Source organism: Microcaecilia unicolor, chromosome 3 (assembly GCF_901765095.1).
Source record: "Microcaecilia unicolor chromosome 3, aMicUni1.1, whole genome shotgun sequence".
Classification (NCBI taxonomy): domain Eukaryota; kingdom Metazoa; phylum Chordata; class Amphibia; order Gymnophiona; family Siphonopidae; genus Microcaecilia; species Microcaecilia unicolor.
The window spans coordinates 361123748-361139530 of record NC_044033.1 but is presented as its reverse complement, the minus strand read 5'-3'; the positions used below and the strand labels follow the sequence as shown (position 1 = coordinate 361139530).

The following is a 15783-nucleotide window of genomic DNA, read 5'->3' as shown; positions in this document are numbered from 1 at the left end:
CCCAAGATTCCTGACCTGTGAACTTCAGAGGGAGTTCATACTTCGCAAAAGATATTTGTTCTTTTGTGTTAGGTACTCAAAGAATCTCTGTTTTGCTTGTGTTCAGGCAGAGTTTGTTGTTTTTTTGCCCATTAATGAGTTGCAGGTAGTTTATTCAAAGCTATGGGTAGATCTGGTTCAATGGGCATGAGTAGTTGCACATAATCAGCATAGGTATAGAATTTTGTGTCTGTCGATCGAAGCAGCTCAACCAAAAGCTTGAAATAGATATTAAATAAAATGGGGAACTTTATGGATCCCTGTGGCACCCCACAGTTCATTGCCCAAGGAAATTATGTACTGTTGCTGAACAGAACTGATTGTTATCTGTCTGAAAAATAAGATTTGAACCGTGTAAGTACCGTGCCAGTGATACCAGTTTTTCTTCCATCCTCGTAAGCATGATATGATCCACAGTGTCGAAGGCTGCTGAAAAATCCATCAACACTAGCATTGAGGCAGATCCCTCGTCATGGTTTCTGTGCAGATCATCGAGAAGTTACACAAGAAGTGTCTCTTTTTGATACTCAGGTCTGAAGCCAGATTGACATGGTAGCCAATTACTTTCATTTAGCTAATGGTTGAGTTGAACGCAGACCGTCTGTTCTATGTTTTGCCAAGAAAGGAATGTTGGAGACTGGACAGTAGTTTTCAAACTTGTCCTGATCAAGGGAGCTCTTTTTAAGTAGGGGGCACACCTTAGCTCTTTTTAGTGTTGTTGACATCTGCCTTTTCACAAGAGAGGAGTTAATTTTTGTGGCCCCTTCAATGAGGCCTGTGCCTTTTTGCAAATATTTAAAAACTTACTTGTTTCAAAAATCATATCTTTAACCATATAAATTAATGTGTTTCCCCCCCACCCTTCTGTTTTTCCCTTTGAACCTAAGTTATGGGAGTTGGCATAATACAAGCATCATATCCTATCGTGTAACAAATAGCAGTACCTCCAAGATTTTCTGCTAGATGTTTGCCATTTGGTATCACTGGTATACGCCCTTTTAAATCTTGACACTCTCAAGTTCAGCTGCTCCTTCACAGTCTGTCAGAGGCCTAGTCATTTCATTCAAAAATAGTTTTTTTCCCATTTGGGGGGACAAAATTCCAATCCAAGGAAGAGCAACTAGCCAGCATCTCTATTTGATTTCATGCGTGTTATAGAATTTTGATAATACACAATATTGCCTTCCAGTATTTGAAATTCTGTGTCTGACTGGTGAAATAGCTTGTAACGGCATTTTGTTGCATGGTTGGAGTCCATGCCTTTGGAATTGGGAACAAGCCAGTGATTCTCGTTTATTTTTTGTTTCTGTTGTTGAGTTTTCACACTGATCTTTCATGTCAATTTCTCCTGGTTTTAAAAAGGAAGAAGGTTCAGCAGTACACTTGAGGGAGAAAGCCTCAAGACCTGTTGCTGTATGAAATCTTATATTTTTAGGTTTATTTCACTAGGGTGGACAGATCTTTTGTGGAGAGAGTGTCCTGTCTGTGACTGATTAGTGTAAGGGGCACATGCATAGCCTCTGTACCCAGGAAGAAAGAAAAGGAGCAGAGGGTGGAGGGATCCATGCCACTCATTCCCATTCTGTGCTAACCCAGCAAACTTTTACCAGGGGTTGAGATATGAATGAAAGGAAACCTGCCTATGAGGCTCTATGATTGAGAAGCTCAACCACCCCTTGAGATTTACAAATATACATGTAAATTCTTGTTTTTGGGTGGGTTAATACTCTGAGAGCCCTCCAATATATAGTATATACGATATAGCGAAAGACATCAGCAAGGGTCCTATGTGCAGTCAACCTTTCAACTGAACTCCCGTATCCACGTTTTTAGCTTTTGGTTTACTTTGTATTCTGCAATATTTATAGCATACACTTTCCAAATTGTTATACTAATGTCAACATTATTGTGCTGAATTTTTTTCTTTTTTTTTTTTTTTTCCATATCTGCTTCCTTCTTAAGTTTGGTGGCTCTTTTTCTATAACACAGTCAAGATATGATTTGGATTTACTACTGGCCCTGGCCAGAATCCTAATTCATCACTGGATCTTTTTTTCTTTTGTTTGGCTGTGTCATCTCCCAGTGTCCTTTGATTGTTTTATAGTCTATATATAATTATGATTGTAGGTTATTCTGTTTTAAATTTGATGAATGTATTTTATATTTACACTGTTGAGTGCTGGTCTAGAAAGGCAGTGTATAAAAAAATGAGCTAATCTCTATATATAAAAGGCACCTCCAACATTCTAATGAAGTCTCCATCCGGAAGTTTGAGGCGGTCTAGATACCCCGTTTCACACAGTGTGTCTGCCCCGCCCTCGCGTCACAACGTGATGACATTGAGGGCGGAACAATGACACTACGAATAGCAGCCCAGGCACAGACCCAGAGACACTGACACTCACAACCACCCGCTAACTCACTGACGCTAAACCCTTCCACACTGATGGGGCCCTGTCCGTGGTCCAGCCGGTCACAGGCCTCTGACCCGGCGCTCCAGGCGGACTCCGCGCTGCCGGACGCTTTCCTCCTACTGTACTTCCCTGAACAGATCGGCTGTGTCGCAGCACACATCCAACACCTGCACGAGCAGCAGCAGCAGCAGCAGTGCACGTATGCTCTGGCCCCTCAGTGACCCGTACTCTCCGCCCGCCTCTGGCGCAAGCAGCTGCAGCCCCACCCTCTCCACTGTGCGCTTCGGGAAATGCATGGCAACAGAACAGTCCCGCTCCCTCACAGCGATCGCTGATCAGGCCGTGCTCGGCCTGCAATGCTGCCACATGCCGCCGACTGTGAGCTCCGGGGGGGGGGGAGGGGCACTGCACTCAAAATAAATCGCGCACACTGTCTCAGGAGCCTGGGATGGGGCACAAAAAGGAAAGAATGGAAAAGCGGATTGGGGCAACAGCACTGATTGATACACACTTTGTATCTCACACACACACACACACACACAACATGTGTCTTGGGGGTCCTGAGACCACAGCGGGGGGGCCTGAGAATAGAGGGGGAGGGACAATCCCTAACCCAGAGGTGGGGGAGGGGGGCCCTAACACCACAGACGGGGGGAAGGGGGGTCCTCAGACCACAGGGGAGGGGGTCCTGAGACCTAAGAGGGGGGAGAGGGGAGAACCTCACTGTCTCACATACGCACTAGCACACACTCATTCGCCCATACACACTCTCTAACACACACACACTTGCACCCACTCTCAGTCTGTCACACACACACACACACACTTGCACATTCACTCTCTCGCATACAGTCACTCTCACCGACACTGTCTCAAACATACACACTCCGCGGAAAACCTTGCTAGCGCCCATTTCATTTGTGCCAGAAACGGGCCTTTTTTACTAGTACATGATAAATAAATACAGTGGGGGAAATAAGTATTTGATCCCTTGCTGATTTTGTAAGTGTGCCCACTGACAAAGACATGAGCAGCCCATAATTGAAGGGTAGGTTATTGGTAACAGTGAGAGATAGCACATCACAAATTAAATCCGGAAAATCACATTGTGGAAAGTATATGAATTTATTTGCATTCTGCAGAGGGAAATAAGTATTTGATCCCCCACCAACCAGTAAGAGATCTGGCCCCTACAGACCAGGTAGATGCTCCAAATCAACTCGTTACCTGCATGACAGACAGCTGTCGGCAATGGTCACCTGTATGAAAGACACCTGTCCACAGACTCAGTGAATCAGTCAGACTCTAACCTCTACAAAATGGCCAAGAGCAAGGAGCTGTCTAAGGATGTCAGGGACAAGATCATACACCTGCACAAGGCTGGAATGGGCTACAAAACCAGGAGAAGGAGACAACTGTTGGTGCCATAGTAAGAAAATGGAAGAAGTACAAAATGACTGTCAATCGACAAAGATCTGGGGCTCCACGCAAAATCTCACCTCGTGGGGTATCCTTGATCATGAGGAAGGTTAGAAATCAGCCTACAACTACAAGGGGGGAACTTGTCAATGATCTCAAGGCAGCTGGGACCACTGTCACCACGAAAACCATTGGTAACACATTACGACATAACGGATTGCAATCCTGCAGTGCCCGCAAGGTCCCCCTGCTCCGGAAGGCACATGTGACGGCCCGTCTGAAGTTTGCCAGTGAACACCTGGATGATGCCGAGAGTGATTGGGAGAAGGTGCTGTGGTCAGATGAGACAAAAATTGAGCTCTTTGGCATGAACTCAACTCGCCGTGTTTGGAGGAAGAGAAATGCTGCCTATGACCCAAAGAACACCGTCCCCACTGTCAAGCATGGAGGTGGAAATGTTATGTTTTGGGGGTGTTTCTCTGCTAAGGGCACAGGACTACTTCACCGCATCAATGGGAGAATGGATGGGGCCATGTACCGTACAATTCTGAGTGACAACCTCCTTCCCTCCGCCAGGGCCTTAAAAATGGGTCGTGGCTGGGTCTTCCAGCACGACAATGACCCAAAACATACAGCCAAGGCAACAAAGGAGTGGCTCAGGAAGAAGCACATTAGGGTCATGGAGTGGCCTAGCCAGTCACCAGACCTTAATCCCATTGAAAACTTATGGAGGGAGCTGAAGCTGCGAGTTGCCAAGCGACAGCCCAGAACTCTTAATGATTTAGAGATGATCTGCAAAGAGGAGTGGACCAAAATTCCTCCTGACATGTGTGCAAACCTCATCATCAACTACAGAAGACGTCTGACCGCTGTGCTTGCCAACAAGGGTTTTGCCACCAAGTATTAGGTCTTGTTTGCCAGAGGGATCAAATACTTATTTCCCTCTGCAGAATGCAAATAAATTCATATACTTTCCACAATGTGATTTTCCGGATTTAATTTGTGATGTGCTATCTCTCACTGTTACCAATAACCTACCCTTCAATTATGGGCTGCTCATGTCTTTGTCAGTGGGCACACTTACAAAATCAGCAAGGGATCAAATACTTATTTCCCCCACTGTATATCTGACTTGAAGTCTTCTATATTTAAATTCAAGCTTCTCCTCTTTCTAGCCTCTGCATTCCTATGTCCTGTTGTCTACCTAAGCCTTTATTTCTCATTAAAGTTCCCTTAGTCACACTTACACATTCACATTCTTTTTCCACTCAGTGCAGTTTCTCACCTCTTACTGTCTTCTAAGATCACCTCAGCTTACTCTCATCTCAGAACTATTGCTACTTATTTCAGTTGTTCTACTAGACTTACAGAGCACTATCCTCATCTTGAGAAGTATATCTGTGCCTCCCTCAGTGCACTTTGTAATTTCTCTTCAAGATGGGCTCCTTCAGAAAGGCATTCTTCTATTTCCTTTGTGCTGGATCTCTATGGCATCCAGTAATAGTAAGTTATTTGTTTAAATTAGTTTTTAATTACAAATTTCTTTTTGTCAGGTCACAGCCGTACTATTGTTGGAATAGAAGAGAGGAAAGATAGATCCTTTTGTCTTCTTATATTTGACCCAGGATGTCCTGCTAAAGACATGCAAAAGTTACTAAGGCCACAGATTGATGGATCTGATCTTAAACTACTGCGCAGATTTGTGGGTAATTTAAAACACAAGCAGTACCAGCTAGTGACTGTAGAGGGAATACTTTCACTGGAAGAGAAAGCCGTAAGTACTCGAGTAAACTGTGAGATGATGATCCATTTAAACAAATGAAAGGATATCAGTATTTCAAAATAACCCTTTTGGAAGCAGCCGGATATGTTTGTTAGTACATGGCAGGGTGCACATTAATAAGTTTTAATGCATATCATCTGTTTTACAAGACATGATCCCTAAGACCTATAGTATCCACGAAGAGAGCCAACATGCAGTATATTATTACACGTTTACCCCCCCCCCCCCTTTTTTTACAAAGGCACGCTAGCAGCTGCCAGTGCGGTAATGCCACCACAGCCCATTCAGAGTGGCTTTGTAAAACAGGGAATTAAATTGTTGGTTATTTTGTTTTGTGTGTTTGTTTTTTTTTACTTTGTGGAACACACAAAGGGTCTGTCTCACTCCATTCCATGTACAGTGCACTCCATTTAAGTGCACGTCGGATAAGCGCATGCTCTGTTTAACTGCATGCCATACTTCGGTCCCGTTTTTGGTGCCATCAATTTCTATGGGGACAAACTTCGATTTAGGTAATCTTGCACTTTATATGCATGGTTTAAGACTGCTCCTCTGCAGGGAAGACTCCGCATAAGCCCGCGCACGGAATATGGAAGCTGATTTGCGCGTGACAGCCAACGAGATTTCAAATTTACCACCCCTTTAGCTGCCACAGGCAGAATAAGCGAAAGAATGTTGTTAGAGTGTACACTGGAGGAGTCGTCACGGCGGAACTGTAAGACTTTAACACTGGCTGAACGAATAGAAGTTCTTAAAAAATTAGAAAACAAACAGTCAAGCATCTATTGCTAAAGAATATGGTGTCAATCCCAGTCAAATTTCACGTGTCTTGAAGCAGAAAGACCAGCTTCTGGAAGACTGGCAAAACAATACAACTCCACAATGGAAACAAAAACGGGCGGAAAAGCTGAGGAGGTAGAAGATGCTCTTCTTCGGTGGTTTTCTCAAGTCAGGAGCAGACAGTTTCCTGTCAGTGGTCCACTGCTTATGGAGAAAGCTATAATAATACAAAAAGTGTGAGGACAACCAAGGATCCCAAAGACTGAGAAAATGTATAATAAAAGAGAAGTTTATTGTGATATAAAGACTCGACACAACGTCGTGTTTCGGCCTTTAGGCCTGCATCAGGAGTCTTATTCGCAGATAACTCCTTTTTCCAGCTTCAACGGTGGTGTATCTGTTTGCGAGTGTTAGGAATCACAAGATCTGCTGTATGAGCTGGTTTTTTTCATCTATTACGCACTACAATTGTTCCTTTCAGAAGGTTTCAAATTAGCCCCTGATGCAGCCCTTGGTGGGTGAAACACGGCCTGTGTCGGGCAATTTGTTTATATACGGTATCTTCAATAAAATCTTTCTGATGTTATATTGATCTGCTGGCTTTCTTTCCCATATTGGGTTTTGCAGATTGCTTGCCTTGTTGTTTTTTGGGACCCTCCAGACAGAGTATGCAGTGGTGGTTGTCACCCAGGAATTTGACTGTTTGAGCTCCCTTTCCGATAACACAATGGGAGGTGGTGACAGCAGAAGCCAGCAAATCGGGTTGGGGAGCTTATTACAAGTTCCATCTAGCATAGGGCACGTGGATAAAACAGGAGTCTCAGTGGTCGATAAATCGCTTGGAGCTCAGGGCATTGCAGAATGCCTTACGTGACCCCGGTCTGAGTTTTCTCCAACAAAGTGACAGCAGTGACTTATAATGACAAGCAAGGTGGGACCCGCAGTCATCCAGTGGTGGTGGAGGCAACCTTCCTCATGAGTTGGGCAGAGAAAAATCTCTGCTTGTCAGCAGCTCACATCGCTGGGCCTTGAATGTGGAGGTGGACTTTCTCAGCAGGCACTCCTTGAACCCAGCAGAATGGGAACGAGCCAGACAGGTTTCAGCTGATACTGGACTGATGAGGTTCTCCACTTCTGGACTTGATGGCAAAGAAAAGGAATGCCAAAGTGCCCATGTTCTCCATCCATTGAAAAGAACCGGGCTCGATGAGGATTGTGGAAGATTTCTGGGTCTCTGAGCCAGCAGGGGTTGTCTCTAATCTCACCAACACTCACCGTTGCAATAATACACGTACACTCCAGAGGTTTCCTCACAATTCTTCTCAGGTTTATTTAGCAAGCAGAGAAACACAAGACAGCTTCTGTAATTACAAAGACAGGGTTAGGAGATGGAAAGGTTGAAACGGGCTAACTCTTCAGCCAGATGCACCTGGTCCCCACCCCCTTGGCAACTGCATATGTGACTGCCCGTTGTTAGAATGTTCTCAGGCCCAGACTGGAAAGTCTCAGTCTCCGAGATCCCACCCTCTGAGTTACCACCCCTTAGCAAAGTTCAGGTGGTTTACAAGAAACGGCCAAAACAAAAAAGGAACTGAAGCAGGCTGTGCAACCAGCCATTACCCCATACCTAGCTGTCAGAAACTGTATCTGATAATAATGTGGAGCGCAGACTATAGAGACTTATCATTGCTGCCTGCCAAGGTGAGATGCTGGTGGGGCTTGACCAAAGTACCACGAGGCTGCCACTAGAGGTCGCTGCAGCCATTCAAGAATGGCTGCTGCTAGGGGCAGGAGCTAATAAGTTTCACTTCTACCCCCTCCACCTCACTAGATCACCAAAGATTGCATATAGGCCTACAGAGCCTATCCTAAATGTTGCAAAAGGGGGGGGGGGGGGGAGGGGGCAGGCCTTGAAGGTCTCTTTAAGGCTTTTCAGTTATGTGAGTCCCGGCCAATATTCAGTGCCGGGGCCCGGATAGACAAGCAGGTGAATTTAGGACAGCCTTTGAGCTGTCTTAAATTCTCCCACTTATTTATGTGGGTGCCAGCACTGAATATTGTTGGCACTCGCGTACCTGCCGGCTTCTCCCCAGTGTTGCCCCCAGTACTGCCTATGAGATGGCTGCTTTTTTTGTTGTTGTTGAGCAGTTTGAGCCAGTATTCAGAGGCAGTTACTGCAGGATACAAGAGCGCATTCTGTGGTATGCCATTTTAAGCTGCATTAGGCACACCATAGTAAACACACATTAGTAAAAACACCTTTTAGCATGTAAATGCAAGGGGTGGTTTATGGGTGGGACATGGGCATGTCCATCAATAATGCAGCCAACTTACAGAATACTGTGTTATGCATGAAGGGATAGATTATATATATTGTGACTCGATTTATGCGCAGAAATCAAAGCGTATTCTGTAAAGTACGCTTCAATTTAAGTGTACATTGTAGAATACGCCGAGTGCTTCTTCGTGCAACTAAATTTAGTCGTGGTCAATTACCCAAATAAATCCTGGTGTAAATCCCGACATGTAGATGAGGTGCGGAGCGGGTGTATTCTGTAACAATGTGCATCAATTTTAGAAACACCCACGACCCGCCCATTCCACTCCCATATCTGTGCCCACTTTTTAATTTTGTTTTTTTTACATTTGTACCCCGCGCTTTCCCACTCATGGCAGGCTCAATGCGGCTTACATATTGTATACAGGTACTTATTTGTACCTGGGGCAATGGAGGGTTAAGTGACTTGCCCAGAGTCACAAGGAGCTGCCTGTGCTTGAAGTGGGAATCGAACTCAGTTCCTCAGTTCCCCAGGACCAAAGTCCATCACCCTAACCACTAGGCCACTCCTCCACTCCATTATGCAACTTGGAATTTACCTGCACCATATTACAGAATTCGCCTAGCGAGTTGTTCACATAAATCTTATGATTTATGCAGCGCTGTCGAGCAGGGACGTACAGCGCTGCGTACGTCTAGTAGCACTATAGAAATAAGTAGTAGTCTTATTGCCAATTAGTGCTGATAATTGCTTAACATCCAATTAACAGCGCTGATTAGCTAGCTAAACAATTAAGTTACGCGCATTGTTATAGAATACGCTTTAATTTCCTCAGTGCCATATACAGAATTCCAGGGTAAGTGCCACATTTAAGAGCGCACATTTATACCTGACCTAAATATAGACACATTTTTGCTGCCATGCTAGTATTCTGTTAAATCAAGTGTGTAAGTGTTTTGATAGAATAATGCTCAGCGCATATAAATCTGATGTTTAATTTCTAGCATCCAGTTATAGAATTGCCACACTTGGTTGGTTTGCTGAACCAGCTACCCCTAAATAAATCCGCTATAATGGTGGACTTTCAGGGGTCACTTCCTTTTTCTGAGGTAGCCTCATAGAAGCCTGCTTCTTTCAAGATAGTTCTTCAAGGCTACTTTTGGTGCTTCTAGGGTGGCACCTCAACAGCCTCTGTTTTTTTTGGAAGAGAGACTGACCATCAGTGCATATCCTTCCTGTGATGGCTACTATCTGTTTGCAAGGGCTTGCAAGCTGTCTGGATTTATTCATTTATTTTTAGTGGGGTTTGATATCCAGATTTAACACACTGAGGTCAGAGTAAGTTATAATAAAACTAGTAAAAGAGGCCCATTTCTGGACCAAATGAAAACGGCGCTAGCAAGGTTTTCCTCCCCAACACCCCCCCCCCCCCTTCTCCCTCCCTCCCTACATACCTACCGACCTCTTGGTCGTTCAGACGCCATTGCTCCACGCACAGTACGCCATTGCTCCGCCCTCGACGTCATCACGTTTGACGCGAGGGCGGGGCCCGGCGACTTGGCGATTTCAGTGGCTTCACCACCACAAACCCTTCGAACCTGTGTTGAAGGAAGTGACGTCAGTGGCTTGGTTTCACTGACGTCAGTGTCTTCAGAACGTTGAGGGTGAGTTTTATTATATAGGATAAAATTGCAAGTACAGTCACCATGATATTTATGTAATCAGTTCAAACATATAAGCCTGTCTATAAAACCCAGTGTAACCAGTGCGTTTTTTCTAGCAAAAAAGGTGCCGGTACTCAAATGCTAGGCCACCTTTCAGGGGTGGGGTGATCACTGAGGGACTCATCCCACAATGGCCAGGCCCCCTGCAACCAGTCACAGAATCTATGTCAAGGCAGAATTGGTGTGTAGAGCCTGAACTCTTTCATTAAAACTTGGAGACAATGGATCAATTTTAGAAGACAATGGAAAAGGTGCCGGTACTCAGTACCCCCTCAAAAAAAGCCCTGAGTGTAACAAACAGACCAAGATTGCTTCACCTCCAACTGGAGGCTGAACAAAACTGAGGCAGAAGAAGTAAACACATTCTTTATATAGAAGATAAATATGCATCAGTATTGGTCCACCTGCATCATAGTGGAAGGAAGGGGCAGCCCATGGTTTGGGGGTGTTCTTCATAGAATGTCGAAGAAAGGAAATAGTTTAAGTGTGTTTACTTGTAAAGACGTCTAATTAGCTTTATTTTTAAAATAAAACTATATTAACCATGCTGTTATATATCCTTTAAAAAGTTCATTTTGTAAGTATAAACAGTATAATAGTGGTAATTTGGATTTCTTTCTTTTTATTCTTTATTTTAAGGTTTGCCAACAAGCTTCTAGAGTCTTCACAGCAGAGAAAATTCCTTGAAGAATATGTTGGGTTTTTTTTTTTTTTTCTAACCTGTTTGGTACAATGAGTCTGGACATTTTAAAACATATATTGTCATTTCTGCTAAATTTTTACTAACATGTAAATATTACTAGGAATACCAATATAATAATCCTAAATAAATTATTTCAAATATAGGTCACCTAAATGCTGACCAGAAAACCAGGACCATAGAATACTGATGTATATTAGCCATAGGGACCATTGTTATCAGTTTTTATTGTAATTATTTTTCACAAGAATTTATCAGTGTTCATTTCAAGAAGACAAAACTGGGAAAAATCAGCTGTAAAAATGTGCTTGTTTTCTGGGTAAATACCGGAACCTAGGGGCCCTTTTACTAAAGGGTGCAAAGCCCTAATGTGCAAGAAAACGCTTACTGCAAAACATGTTGAAGTGCTTTGCACTGATTTCCCCTTTCCTGTGCAGTAACCGTTCGTTATTTTTCCTTAAGTAATTTTGGATGGGCATGTCATGGGTGGGGAATGGGTATGGAAGCATTATTCAGCTTATGTGTTCTGATTAGCATGTATTAACTGGATAACGCAGACTTAATGTGAGTGCACTTAGCACATTCTCAGTAGCGGGTGGTAAGTGCTCCTGCATTAACTTTTAGTAGATACCATGCACTAATGACAACATTAATGCATGGCCTATTATTTTTTTTTAAGTGTTTAAAAAAAAATGCTGTCTTGAATCTGGGTTTACTGTGCAGAAAAGTCCCGCGTTAAGATGCTGTAAGCCCAGTTTTAATACCCTTTAGTAAAATGCCACTCATTTTGGTAGACAGATAATATTTTCCGTTGAATCAACTGTTTACATTTTTTAGACGGCAATAGCTGTCCAAAATAAGCACTCAAATGGAGTAGGGAGGAAGAAGAATGCAGCAATTTGCTGTATTTTACTACAAATATAATACATAGTTCCACCTAAATAAATAAATAACCTGAACAAAATGCCAATAAAATAAATCTACATGCTCTGGAAATATTTTGTTTTGGTGGATCTATATATTTGAAGTACAATAGAGGAGGTTTCCATAAAAATGGACTACTGTAAAGGAACAAAGATGCATTACAGAATATAACTGAACTGGTTGCCACATTCCTACTTTTATAATGTGTGTTAAGCTCTGGATCATTTTGTATGTACAGACATAGTAAAATTTCATTAAAGATAATTGATGGCATAACTTAACAACTTTTTTTTGTTTCATCTTGTTTGTATGTGATATTGAAATTGAGTTTGTTTCTTTTTTTCCCCTCTGGACAATATGGCTTTTATAACTCTGCACTACAATCTTGTTCTCAGAATTATGCTGAAGACTTAAAACCTGGCTAGAAGTGCCAGTATTGGGATATCAGTCTTGTATTGAAACCTACAGTGGTTATCAAAAGTTTTAAGTATGCAAGATCAAATTGTATGTTTCAATCCATAAGTGAACAGAAGCTGACACAACCTCTACAGAGTTAAACACAACATCTTTCTTTAAATGTTAATGCATAATTACTATTTATTGCTGATTTTAACAGATTTAAAAGTGAATATGGCATGTGAAAAAGTTTGGACATCCTGCATTTGTTTCATAATTACATTTTTTAAAGTAGTAACTAGGTTTCTTTGCATAAAATAGGGTCTGTGCAAAAATAGCATGACTTAATAGTAAAATAACATGTTTTAACTATGGAGCCCTTTTACAAAGGCGTGTAAGAGCTTACGCACGTCAAGCATGCGCCAGATAGGTATTACCGGCTGCTAGTGCATGCTCCAGGTGGTAATTCTGAATTTGGCACATGCTGAAAACACGCAGTAGAAAATATTTTCTGCTTTCTTCCCTGAGGCGCTTACCCAGCAGTAAATGGCAGTTGACACGCGCTGCATGCTTTCCTCCTGGGTAGCGCGTGAGACCTTACTGCTAAGTCAGTGGGTGGCGGTAAGGTCTCAGGCCAAAAATGGATGCAAGCTGGTTTTCATTTTGCCGCATGTTCATTTTCCAGCCCCTTAAAAAAAGGCCCCTTTTCAAGAACGTGGTAAAACAAATGGCCCAGTGTGCGACCAAAAGACGTGCTTGCTCTGCCGCAGGCTATTTTTTGCCACGGCTTAGTAAAAGAGGCCCCTATGTACCTAAATATATATTTAAGGTGATTCTGTGAAGGGAATTACACTAGATGGCACCTCATAGATAATCACAATGGAAAAGGATGAAATTTACAGTTCCACAAGACTATTAATATACAAACACCTTTTTAAGCATTTGCATACCACTTCTTATTTCACCCAAAATTATTTATAAAAGGAGGAAAAAGACCTCAAATGCTCCAACATTGCCATTTCATGTTGTTTTATGCTGCTGTATAACAGACTTCATTTTTCTCATCATTCTAAAAAGAAAAATCTTCTTTGTTTTTTACCAATATTGTGCAGTCCTATCAAATTCCCAAAATGTATCAAAATCTTTCAAATATAGCTGTAATTTTTCTCTCAGTTTTTTTTAATACAGTAAAGCACTTAGCTTTAATTTCTCTCCTAACGGAGACCTTCATTTCACTTGTTCAAAATCTACATCAAGGGATTGTGCTGATATCATAATCATATCTATCAAAAAAACTGTGCACTCGACTAAAAAGTAGAACTTTCTTTATCAAAAGTAGCATTGAGCTTCAAAAAATTGTGTTTACTTGGTTAAAAGATAGAAAACAGAGTAGGGTTAAATGGTCCGTATTCTCAATGGAGAAGGGTAGTTAGTGGGTTCCCCAGGGGTCTGTGCTGGGACCGCTGCTCTTCAACATATTTATAAATGACCTAGAGATGGGAGTAACTAGTGAGGTAATTACATTTGCTGATGACACAAAGTTATTCAAAGTTGTTAAATCGCAAGAGGATTGTGAAAAATTACAAGAGGACCTTACAAGACTGGGAGACTAAATGGCAGATGATGTTTAATGTGAGCAAGTGCAATGCATGTGGGAAAGAGGAACCCGAATTATAGCTATGTCATGAAAGGTTCCACGTTAGGAGTCACAGACCAAGAAAGGGATCTAGGTGTCGTCGTTGATGATACGTTGAAACCCTCAGTGTGCTGCTGTGGCTAAGAAAGCTAATAGAATGTTAGGTATTATTAGGAAAGGAATGGAAAACAAAAATGAGGACGTTATAATGCCTTTGTGTCGCTCCATGGTGTGACCGCACCTCAAATATCACTGCATCTCAAAAAAGATATAGTGGAATTAGAAAAGGTACAGAGAAGGGTGACAAAAATGATAAAGGGGATGGGACGACTTCCCTATGAGGAAAGGCTAAAGCGGCTAGGGCTCTTCAGCTTGGAGAAAAGGCGGCTGAGGGGAGATATGATAGAGGTCTATAAAATAATGAGTGGAGTCGAATGGGTAGATGTGAAGCGTCTGTTTATGCTTTCCAAAAATACTAGGACTAGGGAGCATGCGATGAAGCTACAACGTAGTAAATTTAAAACGAATCGGAGAAAATGTTTCTTCATTCAACGTGTAATTAAACTCTGGAATTCGTTGCCAGAGAATGTGATAAAGGCGGTTAGCTTAGCGGAGTTTTAAAAAGTTTGGATGGCTTCCTAAAGGAAAAGTCCATAGACCATTATTAAATACTACTACTACTACTATTTAGCATTTCTATAGCGCTACAAGGCGTACGCAGCGCTGCACAAACATAGAAGAAAGACAGTCCCTGCTCAAAGAGCTTACAATCTAATAGACAAAATAAATAAATAAATAAAGTAAGCAATTAAATGGACTTGGAGAAAATCCACTATTTCTGGGATAAGCAGTATAAAATGTTTTGTACTTTTTTGGGATCTTGCCAGGTACTTGTGACCTGGATTGGCTACTGTTGGAAACAGGATGCTGGACTTGATGGACCTTTGGTCTGTTCCAGTATGGCAATACTTATGCACTTCACCAGAAAAAACCTTATAAAATCTGGCATCCATTAAACGAGGCAAGGCCACCTGCAATAGACAATCCTGCATGGCGACCACCTCAATAGTACCCTCATCACAACTGTAATGCTGAGAATAAAAAGTAACAAAGAAATCCTCAATTGGTCCTGGTAATGCAGAACGCTCCTTTGAGTTTAGAAATTGTGGGGTCCTTTTACCAAACCGCAGTAAAAGGGAGTCTACACTGGCATCAGCATGTGTTTTTGACGTGCGCTGAAGCCCCCTTTTACAGCAGCAGGTAGATTGGGTTTTCTAAAGAAATGGCTGTGCAGTAAGTGAAGAACTGGGGTGGGGGGGGGGGGAGTCGAAGCACTTACCACCACCCACTGAGATGGTAGCAAGGGCTCTCGCACTAACCCAGTAGTATATGGGCAGTGCATGGCACTGCCTGATTACCGCCAGGTAAACAGCACTACAGAAATAAAAATGTGTTACCAGTCAACATTGGTATGTTGAGAAAACAACCTGCAGTTTGCATCAAAGTGACTGAATATCGATCCTGCATTTATAGAGAGAAGATGGGAGCACCTCTTGTATCACATTGTACTGCTAAGAATCACTCATTCCAGGGTCTGGAGCATTTCCATATGGATGTGATGCTTATTAATATGTATTAGGAGATCATTTAAATAGACTTCATCATTGGCATGGCTCCTTTTCTAACACT

At 42.5% G+C, this 15783-nt stretch overlaps 1 protein-coding gene across 1 annotated transcript in view; it reads left to right on the top strand.

The window, feature by feature from the left end:
* The window catches only part of ZUP1 (zinc finger containing ubiquitin peptidase 1), a 54391-nt gene extending 42062 nt beyond the window's left edge, over window positions 1-12329 (top strand). Inside the window, exons 9-10 of the mRNA XM_030198541.1 lie at window positions 5426-5646; window positions 11078-12329. Coding sequence (XP_030054401.1) covers window positions 5426-5646; window positions 11078-11125 — 269 coding nt within the window. The 3' untranslated portion in view covers window positions 11126-12329. The remainder of the gene's footprint in view (window positions 1-5425; window positions 5647-11077) is intronic.
* The last annotated feature ends 3454 nt before the right edge of the window (window positions 12330-15783 follow it).